This window comes from Dermacentor andersoni, chromosome 7 (assembly GCF_023375885.2).
Source record: "Dermacentor andersoni chromosome 7, qqDerAnde1_hic_scaffold, whole genome shotgun sequence".
NCBI classification, from domain to species: Eukaryota; Metazoa; Arthropoda; class Arachnida; order Ixodida; family Ixodidae; genus Dermacentor; species Dermacentor andersoni.
Window position 1 is genome coordinate 113870807 of NC_092820.1, and position 25025 is coordinate 113895831.

General features: G+C 47.5%; 1 protein-coding gene across 2 annotated transcripts; it reads left to right on the plus strand.

The window, feature by feature from the left end:
* Positions 1 to 23986, plus strand: LOC129385406 (uncharacterized). 2 transcript variants are annotated; one of them, XM_072289097.1, is made up of 6 exons: positions 1 to 935; positions 1624 to 1706; positions 7652 to 7769; positions 8556 to 8793; positions 19183 to 19345; positions 23838 to 23986. In XM_072289097.1, the coding sequence occupies exons 3-6, from the start codon at positions 7736 to 7738 to the stop codon at positions 23964 to 23966; spliced, it is 564 nt and encodes a 187-aa protein (XP_072145198.1). In that variant the 5' UTR covers positions 1 to 935; positions 1624 to 1706; positions 7652 to 7735; the 3' UTR covers positions 23967 to 23986. The 2 variants fall into 2 exon arrangements, with proteins under 2 accessions (XP_072145198.1, XP_072145199.1); XM_072289098.1 differs by lacking the exon at positions 1 to 935 and having other exon boundaries at positions 1517 to 1706.
* The last annotated feature ends 1039 nt before the right edge of the window (positions 23987 to 25025 follow it).

Genomic DNA, 25025 nt, shown 5'->3' on the forward strand with positions numbered 1-25025 from the left:
CCCCACACACAAGCACTCAGTTTACGCAAGTACATTAGTCCACCTGCTAGCGCTTTGCAAAACCCCGAGCAATGCTAGATAGATAGGTGCTAGCGAAAAGATTTACGTGACATCGATTGCCACTGTGCGTGGGTTCTGCACAGTTCTAGTGTTTCTTTTTTCTTTTTTACGCCATTGCGAACTTCGTATTGTTCTTGTGCTGAAGTAAAGTGGGTACCTAGCTTAGCTTGCATCGCCTTATTGCCAATCGGGTGCGCCTCAAAATTATCCCTACGTGTCTACATATTCATTTCTAGTGCAACACCACACGACGCTGGCAGTGGCAGCGCAACCTTACTGATAGGAACAACAGCGTATAAGCAGCTGCAGGCCTCTGGTGATCAGACCAGTACAATGTTTGCGATAGCATGCCGCACTTTCAATGTTCCAAAAGGATACATGACGTGCCCGAAGAAAATATCACGCAAGAAAATTATCAAGGTAGCTTGCATCACGTGAATGCTTGGCTCGTGTCAAAGACAGCCGGCTGTCTCACTAAACAGTAAAAAAGTCACACATCTGAAAAAGAAAAAAGAAAACAAAGTGATAGGAAATACAGTATGCCGCTACGGCTGTCTTGCTCTATGTAGCCCGAAGTTAAACCATTGCACGTGGCCAATCCAACTGTAACAATGCCAGTGCTTCCCGTCCTTTATTATTGAGCGCCCAATAGACAATCTCCCTTCATCATTTTCATGAGCAAAGAAAAGCATTGCTTCTATAAGGTGGCTTGCCAGCAGGCCCGGCAACGTATTCCACTGAGCTGTCGTCCTCGCTTTACCCAACCAGCGGAGATAGCGAAAGCGGCAGGATCTGGGCCGTCGTGGGCGTCTTCCTCGTCATTTGCCTGATCTTCGGCCTCATCGTCGTTGTCTTATTTGCCATTCAACCCGAAGGTAAGTGCCCCTCAACTTGCGTGAAAGCCCATTTTTAAATCTTATATGGCACCGATAACAGCAGGAGCAGCAACGCGTTGAATATAGTCGCTGTCGGCCGGCAAGAAGATTCTTACGTGACAGTCTCCTCAGCTGCCGAACGCCATTAGTCCAAAGCGACACTTCATGGTCCAGGGGCGGAATTCGCAATGCTTTTCGCGCGCAAGTGATTTTTTGACCGTGGGCGACCGTCTTCGCTCACAATATGTGCAGCATAAAGTTTGGCTTAAATTATCTCTTAGAAATAGTTCTAGCGAAATATCTTTTTGCGATTACGTGGCCAAAACATTCTACTCTCGCACACCTGTTTAAAGCAAACGCACTTTCCATTTTTTTTTTATAGAGCAAGCGAACACGCTCAGGAAACGCTAAACAAGCCGGCTGTCTTGGTGTGGGTGGACAGACAATGGCCTCCGAGATCACAGCGGCGCATACCACACCGCCGAGATCTCGAGCTCACGGGCATGCTTACTAAAAAAACGGAACACTAGTTTACCAGCCCCCCGGTCTGGGGCGAGGCTCCCGCGTCTTGCACTAAATAAAGGTCGCTGCAAATTTTGCCAGTGGTCTACATAAGATATCGCATAAGAATCTCCGCGCGATGCTTGCCTTTTTATGAATTGTAATTGATTTATATCTGTATTTACAGATGATGACATCGCTGAGGAAGTCGCCGGCAGATCTGGAGCGGCGGCCGTTACCATTCCGGCTGCCCCGAACCATACGCTCGCTGTAAGCTTCAGGAACTAATTCGCGTTCTGCGTATGACTTTCAGCGTGTTACAGATTTATGTACGCATGTTTCGTGTTTCGAAATTTTGTGCAAATTATTTCAAGCCTATACAAGGTGTCCCAAGTCTCGTGCGCTGATTAAAAAGGAAAAAAAACGCCTTCTATGTGGATGAAGCCGATTATACGCTGTTGCCCGCAATTTGAGGCAGCATGCAGTCTTTCTTGTGTTCTTTCTCAGAAATTAGTTTGTAGTGATTGCTTAACTAACTTTTTCATTATACTTATGTCTGGCGGGCCTACAGTCACTGTTAGGGCACCTTCGAATACGACGATTTCAATTGTTTGCGTAGGCCCATCTGTTGCGCAACTCTATATCCAGCCTTTAGGAACAATCTCGGTGAATATTAACCGTAACCACCTGACCAGCACGTAGTCCACGTTGTATATACCGCGTATTGCCACGTTATAGATTTATATTTCGCGGTCTTTGCGCGAAACGTGGGAGAGAGATTTCACGGTGCAAGCAATTAAAATTGACATTTTCGAAGGTGTTCTAACAGGTAATATTAAAAAGTTAGTTATTCATTGCCATCTAGGTAATTACAAAAGGAACAAAAAATACCGGACGCGTCTTGGCATTGCTGATACAAAAATAATATTTGTTCGATCTGCATAGCATTATGCATTCATTTCGAAAATAAATGAACTCCGTGCGTGGTACGTGGGACACACTGTAAATACCGCTCACACTGAATTTGCCGAAGAGACAATTTTTGTTACGACCGAACTGAAACTGTCAGATTCTGGGTTTAAAACACAAAACAAAAGAAAAAAAAAACGTTCGGAAACTACTCTTCAAGTATACGGAGATGCATTAGTCGCCATGATTTGCAGTTGCACTGTGTCACGTAACTGTCTCACTCTCTGGCATTTATAATGCCGCCCCCCCCACCCTAAAAAATCTTGATCAATCTTGCGTACGCGTTATTTAACACATTGTGCTTATCTCATTCCTTTGAGGAATGATATGCCACGTTCTTACGTCCATGCTGTTCGCGCCCGGAAAGTACTGGGAATAGAGTATATTCTACAGTATATAGTACAGTATAGTATAGTATAGTATAGTATAGTATAGTATAGTATAGTATAGTATAGTTCAGTATAGTATATACAGCATATAGTATACAGTACAGTATATTTCACAGTATTATTGAAAAGATAGGCATGCGTTACAGACGGCAATCAACGCCGCGGCCAGGCACGTACCCAAGGGGGGGCCCGGGGGGGCCCGGGCCCCCCCCCCCCCCCCCCAAAAATCAAGTGGCATACCCCCCCCCCCTCCCCACCCACGCCACCACTCCTCACACATTCCTAAAGCGCCACCAGATCAATGTTGAGACTTGGCAGCTGTTCATCGGTCAGCATTATGCTGCCTTTTTCACTCCCTTTAGATGGCGGTAGTTATAGGCATCTCTTGTAATGTGAAGGACAGTTTTCTCATAGATTCCGCACCCGCGCGATTAACTCGAGATGCGTTCAGTTGTCACCATCTATTCAACAGTCACGCGCATAGCTGTTGCTTTTGTTAGTTCAACCTTCTTTGTTTAGGCTGATCCTGGGACCAGGAGAGGGATGCGGCTGTTACTCAGCTGGTCTGTACTCTCATGGAACGAGTTGCGGCGGGAGAATACGCCAATTGCGTTTAACTTAACCCTTTGCTTCATTATTTCCTTGAATTACGGGTCGCCGCGACGCTGGCAGATGCCTGCAACCATATACACGTGATGGAAATAAAATAATGTGAAAGAGCGTCCATCATGAAACCCTGCAATAACCCTTAAAGCCATAAGCAAGATGACTGTCGCCCGTTACCTCGTCTGTTTTTCCCTAATTGTATAGCACTTTTCGTGCAAAATTGGCAACGGGAAACAAAAATCGCAAGGAGTTGAGAAATTAAGCGATCTACTAAGTGAGAGAGCCAAGGCAACAACCAACCTGCAAGCAAAAGCGAATAATAAAAAAGATAACCGTTGTTTATGAGAATATTTATGGATCAACATCTTTTTATTTAAAAAGGAAGTAGAGGAAACGCCGCCGGAAATGGAGAACGATGACTTGTTTTGAATGACGCTTCAACAGTTATCGGTCCAACCGCCTCACGTAGCCACTTCTCTGCTGTGCTTATGTGGGTGTTTTTCTAACCTTTCGCGGTGAGCGCAGTACGCCTAGAATCGCAGAATCCTGTGCTCTACGCGGTTGTATGGGACTGGCGGCCGCACAGCGTTACGCAATTCGCGGAACTGTCAAAACTGATCAACAAGGCGAAAATAACTGATATTCGAAACTATAACATGAGAAAGACTGAAGAAGCCGTAAAAAATGAACGCAGCCTGAAATCAGTAAAAAAGAAACCTGGCATAGGACAAACCATGATGTATGCACTAAAAGATAAGAAGGATAATATCATCAGCAATCTCGAAGATATAGTAAAAGCAGCGGAAAAATTCTAAGCTGACCTGTATACAGTACCCAGAGGAGTCACGATACCTCACTTAGAAATAGTAATGAACAGGAAACAGAAACTCTCCTATAATTAGCGATGAGGTCAGAAGGGCCCTGCAAGGCATGAAACGATGAAGAGCGGGAGGAGAAGGTGGAATAACAGTCGATTTAATCAAAGATGGAGGAGACATAATGCTTGGAAAACTGGCGGCTCCTTATACGAAGTGTCTATCGACTGCAAGGATCCCAGAAAACTGGAAGAATGCAGACATTATACTAATCCACAAAAAAGGAGACGTTAAAGAATTGAAAAATAATGGGACCATTAGCTTACTCCCAGTATTATATAAAGTATTTACCAAAATAATCTCCAAACACTGGACTGTAGTCAACCAAGAGAACAGGCTGGCTTCAGGAAGAGATACTCTACAATGGATCACATCCATGTCATCAATCAGGTTATCGCGAAATCTGCAGAGTACAATAAGCCTTTCTATGTGGCTTATATAGATTACGAAAAGGCATTTTATTCAGTAGAGATACCAGCAATCGTAGAGGCACTACGTAATCAAGGAGTACAGAACGCTTACGTAAAAAGCTTGGAAAATATTGCTACATGCGTGTGGTATTCGTTTTAAACGAGGCGCGTAGGCGCCATCACTCCAGAAAAGAGGAGGAAGAACGAACTGGGCTCGCGCTGTGAATCTAACCGGTCAGCGCTGCAACCGTTGTTGTAAATATAATCTGTAAATAGTTTCTCGTCTTACTGACTCGTCCTTCGCGTAAGAATATCTACAGAGGTTCTACAGCTACCTTCATTCTACACAAGAAAAGCAAGGAGATACCTATAGAGAAAGGGGTCAGACAGGGAGACACAATTTCTCCAAAGGTATTCGCTGCATGCTTAGAAGAATTCAAGCTATTAAACTGGGAAGGCTTAGGAGTAAAGATCGACGGCAAATATCTCAGCAACCTTCGGTTTGCCGATGACATTGTTCTATTCAACAACAATGCAGACGAGTTACAACAAATGATTGGAGACCTTAACAGAGAGAGTGTAAGAGTGGGGTTGAATATTAATATGCAGAAGATGAAGATAATGATAAATAGCCGGGCAGTCGGCCACTAGAGACTGTAAAGGAGTACGTTTACCTAGGTCAATTAATCACAGGGAACCCTGATCATGAGAAGGAAATGCACAGAAGAATAAAAATAGGTTGGATCGCATACGGCAGACATTGCCAGCTCCTGACTGGAAGCTTACCATTATTATTGATAAGTAAGGTGTGCAATCAGTGCATTTTGCCAGTGCCGACATATGGGGCAGAGACTTGAGAGCAAGTTAAGGACCGCGCAAAGAGCGATCGAACGAAGATTGCTAGGCATAATGTTAAGAGAGAAAGAGAGCGGTTTGGATCAGAGAGCGGACGGGTATAGACGATATTCTAATTGACATCAAGAGAAAAAAATGTAGCTGGGCAGGTCATGTAATGCGCCGGTTAGATAACCGTTGGACCATTAGGGTTACAGAATGGGTACCGAGAGAAGGGAAACGCAATCGAGGACGACAAAACACTAGGTGGAGCGATGAAATCAGGAAATTCGCGGGCGCTAGTTGGAATCGGTTGGCGCAGGACAGGGGTAATTGGAGATCGCAGGGAGAGGCCGTCGTCCTGCAGTGGACATAAAACAGGCTGATGATGATGGTGATGATGATGATGATGGAGGTGGTGGGCCGCCCCCTCCCGAAAAAAAATTCTGGGTACGTGCCTGGCCGCGGCACAAATTCAGCCCCAAAGTGTGCAAATATTTCATGGAGTGCGTTTCTACAACTTGCTTGCGGTTTCGGTCGATTGACGCTCTCTCTTCGTCTATCATTTGTATGGTCATTATACTACTCTTGCTTCTGCCTTTTTCATTGACATAAAATTGGCCGCCGACAGCTGTCCTTTATTCATTTATTATCGTCGAAAGGACAGCCATTCATAACATGCTGCAAGCGCTCTTAGCCCGCCTTCCCTGTGTTCAATGATGTCAGCACATGTCTGTAAACAGGCACCACTTGATAACGCAGCCAAACTTAGGAAGGGGGCAATAATAAAGCATTTCATAACATGCTACCATACAGAAGCGATTAGAATCCTTAATTATTAAGGTGAAAAAGACTCGAAACTAATTGAGCGAACGGCCGGTCAGGAAGGAGCGTCAGAAAAGAACGCCCATCCGTTTGTTCACGTATAGGCGTTGTGTCCTCCTCGCCATACGTAGGAACCAACTAGCCTAACGAAAATTAGCGAAGTGCTCAGTATCGTCAGTGGTTCCTGCAGCGCGTCCAATCCGCTTAGATGAGGCGTGCCTTGTCTAGAGTTCGCACGACAGCCAGGCACTTTTTAACGCGACAGCGTTAAGGAGCTCGTGTCGCAGAAAAGCCGGTGTCGTCGGTGTCGGCGTCCGCGGCGTTGGCCGTGAGCGAAAAATCCCGGCAGGCAATTCATAAATAAAAACAACTTGCAACATGGGCTGCGTGGGAATCGAACCAGGGTCTCCGGAGTGTGAGGCGGAGACGCTACCACTCAGGCACGAGTTCGATGCTTCAAAGCGGTACAAAAGCGCCTCTAGTGAATGCGGTGTTGTCTTAGAAACGTGCCGTAGAAAGTTATACTGCGGTGTATATCGGTAATTATGAGCATGTAACTTACAGAAGTTGCAGTTACACGAGTAGCGAAGTACGTTTCCGCTACATTTCTTCTGCGCTTTCCGCACACGCAGAGCCATCTTGCGGCAAACACAGAAGGCCCCCTCCTCTCAATGTACGGCGCTACCCCGACAGGTGGTGCGCCACGCGCGCATTGGGGCTGTGCGGGGACCGGCGCGAGGCGCGTCGCAGCCCCGACTCCCTCTCCCCTCACGACGCTTCGCCGTGCTCCCTCACGGGTTGCAGAATCAAGCGTTCTTCCTTTCTTTCTTTAGATCACTATCTATATATCTCTCTGCCCGTGCCGATCACCGAGTTCTTTGGTTCGTTCCGCTTGCTCAGGCGCACGTTTCCTTGCCGCGCCGAACGCTGCGTTGCTCGACGCTCACGGCGTGATTGGTGGGTGCGAAGTCCGATGCGGGGCGCCTCGTAAATGATCGCTGCGCCGTAGCGCATTGTCTTACACCCCTTGGCAGGTCGACGGGAACGCTGTCACGTTTCACTCTTGAAGGCAAAGCTTAAGGGTCCTCCAATTTTTTTCTCAACTAGCTGACTGGTTCTCCTTCTCGACGGGTTCCCTTGTTAGCTTATTTAGTCACTTGCTTCAGTCACACGGCCGTTTGTCGCGTTCCGTTCGCATTTCTGTCGTCCATTGTGCAGAACCGTTTAAATCCGCTTGTGTACGGAGGAGAACAGGCTCCTTGTAAAGCTTCGCTAGTTTCCGCTCTTATGTCTTGTTGCTTCTCCAGACGATTCCGGAGCGTCGCGTCAGTCCCACACCGAGAAGGGTTCCCACACCTAGAACGACTGCGACGAGCGCTACGCCACCGGCAATGATGACGTTGCCCAGGAGGACAACCCCCACGGGTAAGTCTCTGCGGAGAAAGTTCAGGACGTCTATACTCCGTTTCGTACATTGTAGCTGCTTCCACAGACAATGGCCTGCCTATCTGACCACGCTACTATAGTAGTGAGGTCAGATACAAATCTTACTTCCGGCGACTCACAATGCAGTTTGTTTTTAAATCTGCAGAGCTCCATACAGAATAACTACTTCATATATCACAACTGCGATTTGTGGCCGCAATGTTACGTCAAATCATTTATCATTTGTGCACTTTGTGCGCCCGTTATGCGGCGTACTATCTTTTGGTCGCGAGCGCGAGTGGTGCGACGGGGCCGCTACTCGCACAAACGTGTCACTCTGTCACCCTGTTCGTTTGGCGGTAAATGGCCTCAGAGCACCGAGCTCCTCTCTCGCGCTTCCTCCTGGGCAAGCTGCGCCATCTAGCGGTGCCACCACGAGGGTGCGCGAGAACGCTCGCAATTGTTACCTGACGCTAAACCGTCGGGCTGTAGTTCAATTCCGCCCAGCACACCGAGAAGTTAAAATGATTTTCTCTTTTCATTCAACGGAGGCGTGAAATAGTTACATACATACATACATACATACATACATACATACATACATACATACGTACATACATACAAACATACATACATACATACATACATACATACATACATACATACATACATACATACATACATACATACATACATACATACATACATACATACATACATACATACTATCGCAAAGCAGGTGAACTTCGGCGAGAGTGCTAATTGCGTGAATGCAACATCTCGCAGCCACTCCGGCAACGACGACGACTCAGCCTCCTCCGCTGCTCTGCTCTGTCGGCTCGCCGGCAGCAGCCATCCACCCGCTGTACCCGCCGGACAGGTCGTGCGACATCGTCTTCTTCACGCACGTGCGGGTCAAGAACAACACGGTGCAGCCAGTGCTTGGCAAGATCATCTTTCCGACGTTCAAGAACGTCTGCGCCACATACAGGGACACCACCTGCGGCCTGTCCTTCGACGTGAAGTAGGTCACTCAGCGCGCGTGCCGGGTACAAGAAGGCGGTATAATACAATGCTCGCTGAAAGGGGTCCCCTTATCACGCATGCTGCGAGTGCTCGATAGGAAATTTTGGTTAACCGCTGATCGTTGTGAAGCGCAGTATATGGAGCGATTTGGCGGATGCTTTCGTTTTTAAATTGCATCAGTAATTGTGGGAGATAGAAGAGGCTGTGTTACCCCGAGGTCATTGCTACCAGGAGGCGCACTTCCATACCAACACTGACACTCACTTCCTTCAGAACACGGACGCACTCTTACAAGCACTTTTCCTTCCCTACCCTCTCCCACAGCGGTACCTAAGGACCACGTCACGTTTGCGTCACTGGACTCAGTTTGCTTTCTTTTTTCTTTATGTTTTTTGTTCTTTATTTCTTCGCGGTGCGCTCGCACTGGCGGTTTTACGCGTTGTTTATTGGAGAATGCACTAAGCCCACATGCCCTAATAGGGGACGTGGCGTTTATGATGGCGAGACCTTTATGTGTGAGACCATGATTCGCAAAGAGGGGGTGCAGCTCTCTCGAGAAGGAAGGCGCATAAAGAGCACTTTGAAACACAATAGCGGCGCAACAAAACGAGGACAAAGGAGGGACAGACAACGCTCGTGTTGTCTGTTCCTTTTTTGTCTCCGTTTCGTTGCGCACTTAATATGACTCAATACACACTCGTCTAGCTGTCAGTGCTTCTGAACCTTTTGAACCTTCAGCTATCGGTCATTACACGCCAAACGCACCAACCGAGCACAGAAACTTCATCCATCCCTTTATTTATGAGCACTTAATATGTCTAGAGAAACGAATTCCCAATATAATTTGTGCGAGACAAATTTCTTGTGTGCCTGAGCCCCGCTTCACTGGTACCCTTAAGAGCAAAAAATAAAAATAAATAAACATCTTATGAAATTTATACTCAATTAAATGAAAATGAAAACTTTATTCAATGCCATAGAAAGGTTGTGCTTTACTATGAATTCTGCAACGTGCAGGCTCCGCCATTAATTTTAATATGTTTATATAGTGGCTAGCAAAGCCAATTTTTGAAAATTTTCAACTGTTTATGAAAACTAAGTGTATTAGCAGCTGCTTTTTGTAAATATTCTTGGCAATCATGCGACTGAATATTGTGCTAAAATATTTTTGCATGCATCAAGCACGAAATATTGAAGAAAATGGTCCCTACTTAAAAAAAATTGTATTTTGTCACGTATTCAGCCGTAAATTATGCATCGAGGTATTCAACCTAAAAATATGAGAGGTTGCGTGTCTCACTGAAGGGTGCCTAAGAATTGGTTTCGGAAAGTTCATTCCGAGTAATTGTTGTTTTTAGCAGACAGTATATATATTGTGAGCATTATTCATACGCTTCATATTCTCACCTGTACACAGTGGCGTAGCAACAGGGGGGGCCGGGGGGCCGGGGGGCCGTGGGCCCCGGGTGCAAGGGTCCAGTGGGGGGGGGTGTGTCATACGCCTGAAGACAACCCTCTTTCCGCCGGCTTGACTGGGCGCAAATGGCAAAGAATGCTCCAGTATCCAGTAGCCCGAGCTCATGTACCCGATGCGTTGCGCCGCAGAATTGTCGGCTGCAGCTCTATCCAACACCCCACGAAACAATTGCACGAATGTTCGGGCTAAAAAATTTAATTCGCAAAATGGTCACTAAACTATTCGCCTTAGCGGAACGTTTCATGTGGGGTGCGCTCGTGCTGTGCGTTCATGCTGGGAGCAGGAGTCGCTAAACATACAGTGAGGCGTTGTAAGGCGTTGGGGCTCTTGGGTACCTCTTCCGTTCAGAACGCGAAGCGAAGACGAACAAAGACAGCAGCAAGAGGGCGTTCAACCAGCGCGCCCGGCGCTCGCGTTTACGGCGAAGCGTTCGTTGAGAGCGACGTTGCATAAGTGGGGCCGTGAAAAGTCGCGAATGGGATTCTCTGGATCGTCTTCAGACTCGGTTCGGCCGAAGAGTTTGGCGGCGTATGACGCGACAGGCTGTAGTCGCGGGCCCGCCGCGATGTCCGGCTCGCTTTTACTTCCCCTATCCCGCTCGCTCCGAGAAGCCGCTGCGAAACCTGCCGTTATGTTTCACACTTTCCTTCTTACCCTCGAAAGTTTCAGAAAACTGTTGTTGTTGTGTGACTTCATGTCACAAGTACAGTGTCTGTTTCAGCTGCACAGAATTTTATAAAAAGAAAGGTGAATTTTGTAAGGATATTTCCGATTGAGATTCTATGAAGTTATGTCTTTTTGTGATTACTAGGAACTCGGTAGCGCGAAAAATATGGCAGATAAGTAATAACCATATCCTTAATAATTCCATAATTAGTACTTATAGAGGAAGCACTTCAATTCGAGAATTTAGGACTTAAAGTCATATTATTAACTCAACAAAAACTACTTAATCAAAACCGTTTTGGGTGCTATAACCTACAGTACTCTGGCACTGCGGGCGGCGCCCAGTATATAGTAGCAGCGAAAGAAATACGAAATAGTGGACCAGTGACGTACGTTGATCCCTCAACCCTCTCCACAGCGAGTGCAGACCAACAGGTTTCGCTGGCACGAGCTTCATCGCGGTCTTCTTTTTTTTTTATGGTGACGCCAAGAATCGACGCGAAGCGTTGCTCTAATCTGTTCCCAATCTTCTGGTGGTACCGCGGCTCGGATAATCACGTTTGTCCGTATAGCAGCAAATAAAACAAGGCTTTATTGATCAGAATGAAGAAAACTAGTAATTGTCATAGCATTGGCGCCCGCGCAGCAGGGAGGCAGTTGGTGTTTTCCGTTTTTCTAATATGGTGGGGAGATCAGCGTCACTGAGACACAATTTAATTCTCGTTTTCGTTCAGGGCTGCCCACAGCCAAAATACTGCGGGCCATAGTACCTACAACGATTTTTTTGAAGTTGTTGTTGGGCAAGATATGAATGTCGGCCTTCAATTTTGCAAATGCAATGTTTCCGTTAAAATTCGTAATTAAAACTTTACAAAAATGTTTTTTTTTTTTTTCGTGTGACGTGAGCCGTATTTGCCGCGATGCCGCATTTGTACTGGTTGTCAAGCCTTACAGCCCGACAGAAGATGTGCACATGCGCTTATCACAAGTTATCAGTGCAGCACCCTGTGTTATTTGGTGCAGAAAAAACTGCGTGTATTGGCCTCGAGCTCCACCACTGTAAAGCTGGCGCCACCGTCGGCGTGACGTGCTATTAGGGATCACGTGGAAATAGCGGCCGCGTCGGCTGCTTCGGGAGCGCCGAAGCGAGCTGGAAACAAGAGTGTAAGTTCCCTCGTACGCTGCGGTCTTCATTTAGTGGCGAGATTTTCCTGCTTCGAGTGTCTCCTTTACAACGATTGAAAACATTACAATAGGTAGTGGCTGCCTTTGAAGGCGCGCAACATGGTAGGCTACTGCTCAGTGCCGCAGTGCCGGACGCACGCAACGGAGCCCGGTGTCATCCTTACTCATACGTAGCCGCAGGAAAAGAAGCTGCGTGAAGCTTGGCTCGCGAAACATAAAACCGGCAAACAGTCATCGGCTAATACTCGGGTATGCAGCAAGCGCAGACGCGAGGAAGATTTATGCCACGGCGCCGGGTCTGCGATGTTCGAAAAACGCGCCCTGAGACGCTCGCCCGAGTCCGCTGCCCGACTAATGTCATGACGGTTTGGTTTATGAACTTTTCGATGCTATATATACTGGCAAGTTCACTGGAGTGGAAAGAGAGCGGTAAGAAGCACATTAAAATAAAGCATGGCAGATGGTCATGTTCGTGTTATGAAATAATGCACTGGATTACAAAAAACGAAGCAGCGAGAAATCACACAATGAGGACACCGATAAACATATAGTCCGACGCAACTCGAGAAATAATATCGAAACGTCCAAGAAATTAGAAAAAAAAAAGATTCAATCGTCGCGATGGCACATCACAGTTGCCGTAGATATAGGCGTCGAAGTCTTTACAACGAAGTTATTTTTGAACAGCTCTGATAGCGCACACGCAACAATGATTGCTTGTATATTGTCAAATGCTCATATTCTGCGGCCTAAAGCTCATGGCACGGTGCGAAAACGCGCACGCGGCGAAAGCGAAACAGGGCGCGGACAAGCATGCAGACGCGCTGTCGGTCGCTGCGAAGCTGTGCGATCGCTGCATTGAGGCTTCATTCTATTACGCTCCATTTAGTTATACCAACACTATAAGAACATATTTCACATAGTTTGCTCTCAGCGTTTGCCTACCTTTCTCGCAAGAAGCCGGTTCGGGAGACTCCATTGCTGCAATTGCGCACAGTGGCGTTCACATTACGTATTCGGTAAAGAAATAGCGTCTGTAAACGATTCTGTGCTTTCAGTTTGCCCAATATTTTTATTTAGACAGTAAAAACCTTCTCTCGTTTCGAAAGTAGTCACAGAAATGTCCGGGAGAGCTCCCGCGTGGTGTTTTCACTGAACACTGACAGCAAAACCTATGAGGAGCGCGCCGCGTGATCCCTCAAACTACGCCAGCGAGGAGCTTCCAATAGATGGCGACTCCGTAACTCCTCGCCGCCAATACCTGCTGCATTCGCGATCTCTGGGAAAGAAAGCGAAGGAGAAGGGGACCCGGGGGACGTGCGAGGTATGCAAGGCGGCTGTACTGGTGCTGAAACCCGGAAATTGTCGATATCCTCGCCTTCCTCGACTACACCCGGGGGGGGGGGGGGGGGTGACAGAAGACCTATGGGCCCCGGGTGCCAGACAACCTAGCTACGCCACTGCCTGTACACACTCATCATCACCGTTTTGGGGCCTCTCTCACTCGAGAGAATAAAGAAGCGACTGGCTGCCTAAACCTCGTCTCACAAGTGGTGGAGTGTGCTTTCCGGTTCCTTCGCCCTCTCGGTCCCGGTCTCTCCCCAGCTTCACCTACGCTACATCCCTGGAGCTCCGCTTGGGTCGCCGCCTCTAACAACTGCACTCAACCATGTCGCAGGACCAGCAGACCAATACCACGACACCCACCTTGCCTACTCCTGCGGGAACCCCTTCTTGCACAGTCACCATCCGTCAAAAGGATCCACCGGTGTTTGCTGGGCTTCCAGGTTACGATGTTGAAGACTGGTTGGAGCTATACGAGCGCGTGAGTGACTTTAACCACTGGAACGAATCAGTAAAACTTGCTCACGTCACCTTCTACCTAACCGGCGTTGCGAATACTTGGTTTCACAATCATGAGCTCGATTTCGTCAACTAGAGCACCTTTAAACACCATCTACGCCAGATTTTCGCGAACTCGTCTGCCGGCTCCGATATCGCCAAGAAGCTTGCTGAGCGTATACAACAGTCGGGCGAGTCTTACATTTCGTACTTAGAGGACGTCCTCGCCCTCTGCCGCCACGTGAACACCTCGATGGCAGAGAGTGGTGGTGTACGCCACCTGTATTGGGACTGCGGTATTCAAAGCTCTTGTAGTGCTGAATCCCATTACCATCGCGGACATCATCAGTACGTGTCAGCGTCTCGATGAGCTTCATATGCTCCGCTTACACCCTGACACATCTGATTTCAAGGCGTCCAAAGACAGCGAGCTACGTGCCTTGATTCGCTTCATCATCCGTGAGGAACTGCACGCCCAAGCTTCGTCAAGCCCTCCTGAGTTCCATCTGACGCCTCCTGGTGGCGGCCTACACCATATCGTGAGGGAAGAGATAGCTGCCGAGACCTGGCCGCAAGTCCCGAGGCCGCTTCCTTTCCCTACGCCGACTTACGCTCAGGTTGCCTCTATAGTGCCACCCTCCCAGCAGCCACTACAACAGGCACCTGCACCGCACGTGTCCCTGAATCCTATCACTGCAATACCACCGCCTGTTCCGTCTTGCACCGCGTGGAGCGCACGTCGACCGGTTTGTTACTACTGCGGCATCTGTGGCCACATTTCAAGGTTTTGCCGACGCCGTCAGCAAGATGAAAGACGTGGCAATGACGGGTTTGAAAGGGATAAGTTTTCTGGCCCTGTACCACGACGTCGGCGTTCTGACTACGATTATTATCCACGACGTTACCCATCTCCACAGGACTTCAACACTGCAGGTTCATTGCGTTTGCCGCGTCGTCGCTCTCCATCAGCGATGCGGCGCTCCTCTTACCCTCTAGGACCGGCTACTTCATCTTCCGATCACGGCCCGGAAAACTAAATGGTGCAGCTTCAGGAAAGAAAGCTGCAACCTTTGGACAACGTGAAACTCCTCCGGAGCGCCGTCAAATGTACTTTTGGTGTGTTTTGAAAGTGTCCGAATCGAAGCCTTGGTTGACACAGGTGCATCGCTTTCCGTTGCTAGTACTGACTTGTGTTCTCGAATGCGAAAAGCGAAGACACCGCAGTATGGCCCTCCCCTTTGTTGTGCTGATGCAGTTTTTGTTCAGCCCTCCGGTGTTTGCACTGCGCGCGTTTTCATTGATGGCATCCTTCACCACATTCAGTTCATCGTGCTGTCTTCGTGCACCTCCGCGATGATTTTGGGATGGGATTTCCTGCCCTAAGCCTCAGCTTTCATCTCTTGCCGTCAGCGAACTATTCATATGACGGACACTGAATCTTCGTCCGCTGTCGATGCTCATAGCCTACGTTTCATCACGTCTACCGACTGTTTCATTCCCGCGGGCAATGAGCATATTCTTACTGTGACTTCCGAGACTATTCTTAACGGTGATGTGTTTCTTGCACCGAGCGGTCACTGCATTTCTGGTGGGCTTAGCCTTACTTTTTGCCTGGTGTGATTTCAGGACGGTAGAGCGTTAGTCACTGTTCGTAACCCTAATTCTTCGCTAGTTGCGCTCTCCCAGGGCACTACTGTGACATGCTCTACTGACACCGAACCTCTTTCGCTGTTACCGCTTCACACCGGATCACCACCTTTGTCTACCCCAACTGATTAACATACTACTGCCGCTGCTTTAACGGCCGCGATAAATCTATGATTTATGGCGGCCACAAGAAGACCTTTTGGCACTCCTGCAGAAACACAGCGCCTTATTTGACGTTCATTCGAAGCTTCTGGGGCGCACTTCCGTCGCAGTACATCGCATCGAAACCGAAGGCAGTTCGATTGTACGCCGCCGCCCGTATCGCGTGTCTTCCGCAGAACAGAAAATCAATGCGGATAACGTTGATGACATGCTCAAAAGAGACATGATTCTGCCATCGTCTAGTTCTTGGTCGTCTCCTGTTGTGCTGGTTAGCAACAAAGACGGCTCTGTACGATTTTGCGTCGATTATCGAGCCCTTAATAACATCACGAGCGAAGATGTATATCCGATGCCCAGAATCGACGATGCCATTGACTCCCTCCAGGGTGCAGAATATTTCTCTAGTCTAGACCTCCGATCCGGATACTGGCAAATCCCCATGCACGAAGCGGACAAGGACAAGACTGCCTTTGCAACACCAGACGGACTTTACGAGTTCAACGTCATGCCCTTCAGTTTATGTAATGCCCTTGCAACATTTGAATGCATGATTTACGTGGCCTTAAGTGGAAGACCTAACTGTGGTATTTAGATGACATCGTTATTTTTTCTACTGCTTTTCGTCAGCACCTTGAGCGTTTGGACGAAGTTTTCACAAGCGTTTCCAACGCTGGACTCCAACTCAAGACAAAGAAATGCCATTTCGCCAGAAAGAACATCAAAGTGTTGGGTCACCTTACCAGCAAAGATGGCGTTCGACCAGATCCCGAAAAGGTTGCTGCCGTGCTTCGCGTCCCTCGCCCTGAAAATAAAAAAAAACAATTAAGATGTTTCTTGGGCCTGGCATCCTACTTCCGCCGCTTGATCAGTCATTTCGCTGCCGTGGCGTCGCCGCTGCACAAGTTGCTCACGTCGGGCACTGCTTTCCCTTGGACAGACGACTGCGAACTTTCTTTTCAAGTCCTCAAGCAACCATTACCCACCGACCTTGTCTTCTGTCACTTCGATGAGAACGCACCAACTTGTTTGCACACCGATGCTAGTGGTTAGGGGATCGGTGCTGTCCTTCTACAGCGTGATACCACCTCACGAGAGAGAGTTGTTACCTATGCCAGTCGCGCACTAACGGCTCCCGAAAAGAACTACTCGATCACAGAACAGGAATGTGTCGCAGTAGTTTGGGCGATCCAAAAATTTCGACCATATCTTTATGGACGCCACTTCACGGTCATAACCGACCATCACGTCTTATGCTGGTTGTCGTCAATCAAAAATTTGTCTGGGCGCCTTGGTCACTGGGTGGTCCGCTTACAAGAGTACGATGTTGAAGTTGTCTACAAGTCTGGGGAAAAGCATCTAGATGCCGACGCTCTCTCTCGCTGCCCGCTGCCACTTATATCTTCGAGTACATCTCTCCATTGCTTGCCACTTGATGATGAGACTAAGTCGGCACTCCCGTTATTACCTCTAGCGGTTACTGACACGTTATCTTTCAGTCGCGTCACTCAGCTCACCTCGTGTCAATGTTCTGACCCCTACTACAACAGCATTATCCAGCCTCTGTGCGGAACTACTTGTGCACCAAATGCCAGATTACGTCAACAACTGCGACTATTTAAGCTTGACAACGATGTGCTGTGCCACTACATTTACAACTTCGACGGACACCGCTTGGTACGTATTCTTCCACGTTCGATGCGCACACAAGTCCTTGAAGCCTTTCACGACGACCCATCTGCTGGCCATTTGGGTTTCCACAAAACATACCACTGCGTTAGGAGCCGTTTCCTTTGGCCAGGCATGTCTACTCTTGTGGCCAAGTACGTCGCTTCTTGCGTCCAGTGTGAACGGCGGAAACGACCGACTTCGCCTCCTGCTGGGCTTTACAGCCCATCCCATGTCCCGAGACACCCTTTGCCATCGTTGGGATAGACCTAGTCGGCCTTGTGCCTGTAACGCCGGCAGGTGATCGATGGATCGCAACAGCTGTTGACCAGCTCGCACGTTACGCATAGACCGCTCCTCTACGCTCTAGTTCAGCCTCTGACGTTGCCACCTTCTTTCTGGATGCCATTGTGCTGCGTCATGGTGCACATCGTGTACTGTTAAGCGACCGCGGCAAGACTTTCATGTCAACAATGATCACAGAACTACTCGGAGCTTGTGGCACAGTTCATAAGACGACATCCGTATATCACCCACAAACAAATGGCTTAACCGAGCGATTTCATCACACATTAATAGATATGATATCAATGTATATCGGGCCAAACCACGACAAGTGGGACAAACTATTAGCTTTTGTGACTTTCGCTCCCAACACCGCTATCCAACGAACTACGGGGTAGCCCGCCGTGGTTGCTGAGTGGCTATGGTGTTAGGCTGCTGAGGTCGCGGGATCGAATCCCGGCCGCGGCGGCCGCATTTCGATGGGGGCGAAATGCGAAAACACCCGTGTGCTTAGATTTAGGTGCACGTTAAAGAACCCCAGGTGGTCGAAATTTCCGGAGTCCTTCACTACGGCGTGCCTCATAATCAGAAAGTGGTTTTGGCACGTAAAGCCCCATAATTTAATTTTTTTTTTTGAACTACGAGGTACTCACCTTTCTACCTAGTTTACGACCGTTCACCGACCACCATCGACGCCGCTTTTTTAAATCCCCCATCTAACACCTAGGCCAGTGTACCCGAACAGTTCGTCTCGAGACTTGAGAAATGCCATCAAGGTGCTCAATTCAACACAGAAGTTCGTCAGCTAGATCGCAAGCAGCGTTAAGACATCTCTCGTCACGACGTCTCCTTTCGCCCTGGAGAGGAACTGCTCCTTTGGGCGCCCATTCGTACACCCGGTTTGTGTGAGAAGTTTGAATCCCGCTTCCTTGGTGCCTACATTATTAATCAAGAAACACCCCCATGGAACTATCGCGTTACTCCCGTAGACGTTTCTTCGGACCATCGTTATCATGGTTCAGAGATCGTTCACGTTTTGCGCCTCAAACGATTCGTTCGGCGTTTCCCTCCTGGCTAAGTCGCGTCCTGGCTGGCCGCTTGCGCGTGAGGGGAAATTTGTGTGAGCACTATTCATACGCTTCATATTCTCACCTGTGCATACTCATCATCACCGTTTTGGGGCCTGGTGGTGGGGCTCTCACTAGAGAGAATAAAGAGAATGGCTGCCTAAACCTCGTCTTACAATGCATATATATTGCCACTACTCCGTAATGCACCGTTTGCCAGCAGTGCATCATTACTGCAATACACGGCTCAGTGTGGCGCAATACGTTATGTACTGACCGCGCTTTTCTCCGGAAGGCGCTGCTGAAGTGCTTTGAGTCTGCGGGAAAGAGAGGTATGGCGAACGTCTGCAATAATACCAGCACAATCATTGGTGGCACGTATCCTGTGCAGCTTCCTCGACCATACCCAGTTTTCCGTCACGGACTTGCTGGATCATCTGGCGGAGCTGAAGAGAGCGTCACGTATCAACCACTACGGCGTCCTCAACATCTACGGGCCCCCGACCTTCGTCGAAAACATCGGCATCGCGGCCGACTTGAAGGACATAATCAGAGTGAGCGATGCTTCCGCCCCCCAGCACCTCAAACGATAAGAAAAAAATAACACGAAACACGAGTGACAGGAGTTCAGGGCCCGATGTGGTCGAAGCCTTGGCAGAAGTAGTAATGCTTAGCGTTGAGCTCGTACTTCTCCGACAGTGTCCAAGACGCACGTGGACACGACGTGTTGCCGCCAGGCAGCACGCAGGGCAACTGCTGCGGCGCAGAAGGAACAGTGCCCCGACAGCTACCAGGCGTCTCGTAACATTGGTCTGAGTAGGCGCGCCGTCAGTGGCGTTGCAGGCGTGGCAGCTCGATAGAGCACAAGATGAGACTAGCGGGAAATCGCCGGTTTTAGTTTAGCGCTAACCGAAATATTAGATAAGGCTAGATTGACGCTTAGCGTCCTGTCCCGCTCAGACCAGGGCATATACACCGAGCAGTCACCGAGAAAGTGTACTTACAGTGCATGTGCGCACAATGCTCACGTTAGCAGCGGGAGAAATAGTTAACGCTGACCTGGCACCACTAACGAGGTGAACCAGTGCAGCGTGGACTGCGCGTGCACTTCGTTTCGTCTATAGAGAGCTTTAGTTTAACATTGCAGTGTAATGGCGGGGTGAGGGAAATATCGCTACCGTTCCGCAAACGAGCTTTGCAGAAACCGAGTTCTAGCACAGCGGGATAGCGTAGTTCACGTGTGCGAGGCTATTCAACTACGCTTTATATTTGCCATGCTTAGCGCACATAACTGATTCTACCTATTCGCTAAGCATTGCGTGCGCGTCCTAAAAGTGCAAGAGGAAGCTGAATGACATTTGTGAGAATGTTGTATTTGTGCTTTCGTGTATGCCGCTCCGCAGCGAAATCTGTACAGGTCTGCCGTCCATAGCCTCCAAAACGGCCCGATCTCAGAGAGCTCATCCCGTCACGCCTAGTTCGCGACTTTGCCAATAGGTGGCGCAGCCATCCCAGAAGTGCCCGGCGATCATTTGTCATGCGAAATTCGGCTATCAGAGCTCGCTAAACCGGAACTAGGAGGCTGCAGCGAGCGCGAAGGCACGCGCTTCGAGATGACGTTTAGCTTACGTCATCCAGCAACGGGTGTCCTGCGCGCTGCGGATCTACGCTCTTCGCAGCTCCAGCGCGCTAGCTGCTCACTGCTCTGTGACGTAAGCACAATGTCGCCTCGGTGGGCACGGCTTCGCACTCGCTGCAGCCTCTCAATTTCGGCTTCGCGCGTTATCAGAGGCGAAATTCGTCGGGACGTAGTTGTATGGGTAATCGACTTTTTCGAGATTCAAAAGCTGTTATGGATAGTATGTAGTTTGCTTCAATTTCCCAGTTACCGTCAACCCATAGGAAGGAAAAGTAGGAAAGGTAGATCACAACGTAGATTGAAAGAATAGTGTAAAAAAGAAAAGACACCTTGCCGCCAGTGACAAGTAAACCTACACAACCTAGCACAATTTTAGCAAGTATGGCCCAACCTAAAAGCACCATATGAAACCCGCGATGCTGTACCATTTGAGCTACAGCGGTAACTCTTCCTCCGTACACATCTTTTTTACTGAGTATTTGCGAACGTGTTCGTAGCCTTCGAAATAGCCAAAGTTGCGATATCGATGATTTGCACATTCGCCCAGCTAAGCATGTTCTAGACCTAATCTGTCCTGTCTTAGAGCATGTGTACAATCTTTCATTGGCGAATGGTATGTTTCCTCGGCGCATGCAAATAGCGAAGGTAGCAGCACTTTTCAAATCTGGCGACAGAAACAAGCTCTCAAATTATAGGCCAATATCGATCCTGCCTATTTTTTCTAAATGTCTCGAGAAATTGATTAATACAAGAGTAACCTCTTTTCGGAAAAAGCACAATGTAATTACAGATTACCAGTATGGGTTTAGAGAAGGTAGTTCAACAGAAATAACTTTACTGTTGCAAAAAGAGAATTTCGCGAGGCTTTGAAGACAATTTAGTTACTCTCGGCGTCTTTATTAATTTTTCAAAGGCTTTTGACACCATTAATCACAATACTAACAAAACTTGACATTTAGGGCTTTAGGGGAACATTCCTGACCTTAATTAGAAGTTATTTGCAGTACAGGTATGAGACCGTTGTCGTAGGCAACACCTGTTCAAAAAATTTGCCTATATTCGCTGGAGCTCCTCAGCGAAGCATACTAGGACCACTATTGTTTAACCTGTATTTTAAATGACATAACTAATATCAATACCTGCGCACAATTTTTTATCTATGCCGACGACACTAATTTATTTATAAATTCTAAGGACGTGAAAGAAGTTCTATGTGTTGCTAATGATACACTAGCCCAAATAAACAAGTGGAGCTTATTCAACTCATTAACTGTTAATACTGCCAAAACAAAAGGCGTGCTTTTTCAGCCAACAAACAAAAAAAGCATAGCATTGGCGGAAGACTTAGAGTAGGTACTTCTTTCATAGACATAGTACCATGGGTAAAAGCTTAGGTGCCATATTCCAAGAGAATATGCTATGGAATGACCATGTAAACATTATTGGTAACGAACTAGCACGAGTTGTTGGAATACAAATAAGATTACGCTTCCTTTTACCATAAAGAGTGAAGCTCCTGCTTTATAATTATCTCTTTTCATCTGATGTTAACTATTGTCACCTCCTATGGGGCAACACGACTAGCAATAAGATCAATATATTATATTTATTGCAAAAGAAAGCCATCCGTGCAATTTCAAACCCTTCATTCGATGCGCATACTGATTCTCTTTTTTGTCAATTAGATATACCGCCGATAAAATTGGTCTAAAATACAATTTTGCTAGAACGCTTTTTAACAGAAAGAAAAGGTAGCGCTGATTTTCTCGAGCACTTGTCAAGGCTAACATTAAAGACAAGCAGTTTCAGTACACGTCACAGAGAAACTTGGCATATTCCGCACTCAGGAACTAACTACGGGAATCAAATGCTGCGGCATCATGCACGGCCATCTGTACTTAACCCTCTTCATTATTCGGCATACTGATTATCATTTGAATTAGGTGCCCAAACTTGCCACTCACACTTTCATTCACGTGTATGCTTAGTGATTTTCTTTGTGTTTTGTTCTCATGAGGACGTATTCTAAGCTGTATTTGCACAGTGACTTACTTAGTTTTGTATTTCTGTGAATGTTAACCGTAAATGAAAAGGGATTTATGTTGTCTGCATTTTGTTGTTTTCCTGTTCTTATTTTTCGTAACTTGTATGACAATTACAATTTCTGCATTCATGTCAATTTTTCGCCGCTGTGCGAAAGTAACTTCGTATAAATAGTCCCATTTATCCAAACATTGTTTATATTTATTGTTTTTTGAATACATGTGTTCATATTGTATTTATGCACGCATTTCTACGAGTTGCCCAAGAAACGAATAAGGGACACAGACCTAGTCAAGCCGATTTTATGGCTTTTTGTCTGTGCCCCTGTCTTCTGTGCGTTGTATAGATACGAAATAAATAAAGTTCAGTTCATGTACCATAGGCTTAGTCATGGTAATTTTAGCCAGCGCCACTCGATTTCATGGCGGAGAAGGGGAAAGATCAGTTCACCTGCAGGTGGGTCCCGTAATACGTGAATACGTGAAGCCGTGCTCTACTGCTCCTCCCTCGCCTGCAGGTGAGGGAGGAGCACACACACACACACGCACGCGCACGCAGGCACACACACACACACACACACACTCGCACACACAACACACACACACACACACACTATGACATCGGTGACTAACACCGCTACTGGCTGCGAGAGCAGAAGCAGCGTATCTTGCGAAGGCCATGTAATGCTGAGAGTTCAGTGCTAACCTTATTAGTGAAACATATGTCACTCCTATCGTTCAGTCATCAGAGGAAATATATTGACGGTACAGGGGGATTTTTTAGGATTTACCTCCCCCCCTCCCCCCCCCCCCTGATTCACCAAAAAGTACGTTGCACCTTCTAGTGTTCCTTCCCTGTAGATGACTTGTGCAGCGTGCTAGGCTCAGATGGCTCTTGAGCTCATTTGTTTTAATTTCACCGTTATTAAAATGATTACGCAATTTTCAACGCCTGAATGAATTAGGACAGTTCTGAGTTTGCATGTGCCTAAATCTTGATGACGTTCGGTAAGTAAAGCTAACAATGCAAAATAATCTTTTGTGTTCTTTCGGGACATATGTTCCTAAAGCCTGCTAAATATAGAACGGGGTTCCAGTTAAGATTGTCTGTAACTATTAGGGCGACGATTTTGTGAAGCTGCTCAATGACACGTCGATGTATTTTGTATCACACTTTAAGCATTGATGTCTCTTAAGTGGAGCTTCTCTGAGATACTGCCTAGCAAACATTCTCGGCTTTAGTGTTGCAATTCCAACGTGTTTGACCTTAAAGTTAACGGCTCTAACTCTGAATCTATTTAGTTAGCTACCTCTACATTGCAGTTTGTCGCGCGGGCGTGTTTGTGATGGAATTTTTTTTTTCAGGCCTTTCGGAGTGCCCTAGGAGACGACAGGAAAAGCCATATGATCGTCGTCGGCGTCGGTTTCTTCTTCTACAACGACACAAACTCTTGGAAAAACTTGGCTGACATTGTCGAGCAAGTCGCCTCGTGAGTATGACAGCCGTCGAACTCGAATTTTAGCGAGGCGGAGTGAAGGCTTTTCTCCGGTAATTCATCAGCAGAACCATCCCCGCTATTATATAGACCTTCTTCAGGCTATGACGTCACGCAGGTTGCGACCTGCCGTTGCCTGCCGCGAACCTGCTAATTCTGGTAGGCACACGTTATTCTATTCGTTCTGAGCCTTGTAACGTCTCACAGATTAATAAGCTAAGCTGCAAGTTAACTGCGGCAAAAAATTCAAGGGGCTCGAAGAGAAGTCGCAAAACGCGTTTCTGTTTATTCTGCCCATGCGCCTTCGCGCTAGCGACGTCATACCTTTATTGCTCAGAAGCATAAAGGTTTCCTTAGTCTATATGGCGAACACTTCCGTAGCATGACTCCTTATTATGAGCACGACTTAATAAATATTTCACGTCGTAAGGGAACGGCGCCAGTATGCACAGAATACTCGCAAGCTAGTACTATTACAGCAGCTAAACCCCTGAAATTTCTCATCTTCCCACGTCGCCTTCTTTCCTGTCCCGCCCTTACCCCCTTATATGCGAACCTCGAGCGAAGAGTGGCAAGGATTTTGTTACTCACTCGTCTCACGACTTCGCAATTTCTACCCATTCTCTGCCTCTTCTCCCTGGCCCCTCTCTACGACTCTCTCTACCTCTCCTCGGGAATTGCCCACTAGTAGAAGGGTAAGCGCTGTACTTGCTGCAATGATTTCAGGAGGTGTCACGGGTAATTGCAGCGTCCAAACGAATATCTCCTGGTTCTTCTATGTCACGCTCCTACCATGTACGTACTGGCTGTAGACCCCCCCCCCGAGGCGCGCAAAACAGCAGCAGCAGCGATCTTCAGGTTTTTCATATAATTTGTCATGAGATACATGCCTTGAGAAATACGTCATGTCATGAAATGTCATTCATTTCATGGCATGCATTCATGTTATGATGCATGCATGTCATGCCATTTTCTATACTTATTTTGATATAAACTACGTTGAAGACATAATCAAGACGTAGGAGATAGATAGATCGATAGATAGATAGATAGATAG

Excerpts from the sequence above, each read along its gene's own strand:
- LOC129385406 (XM_072289097.1), top strand. The coding sequence starts at position 7,736 with ATGATGACGTTGCCCAGGAGGACAACCCCCACGG. Across the intron at positions 8,794-19,182 it reads GGCCTGTCCTTCGACGTGAA|CTTCCTCGACCATACCCAGT; the intron begins GTAGGTCACTCA and ends TATCCTGTGCAG. Across the intron at positions 19,346-23,837 it reads ACTTGAAGGACATAATCAGA|GCCTTTCGGAGTGCCCTAGG; the intron begins GTGAGCGATGCT and ends TTTTTTTTTCAG.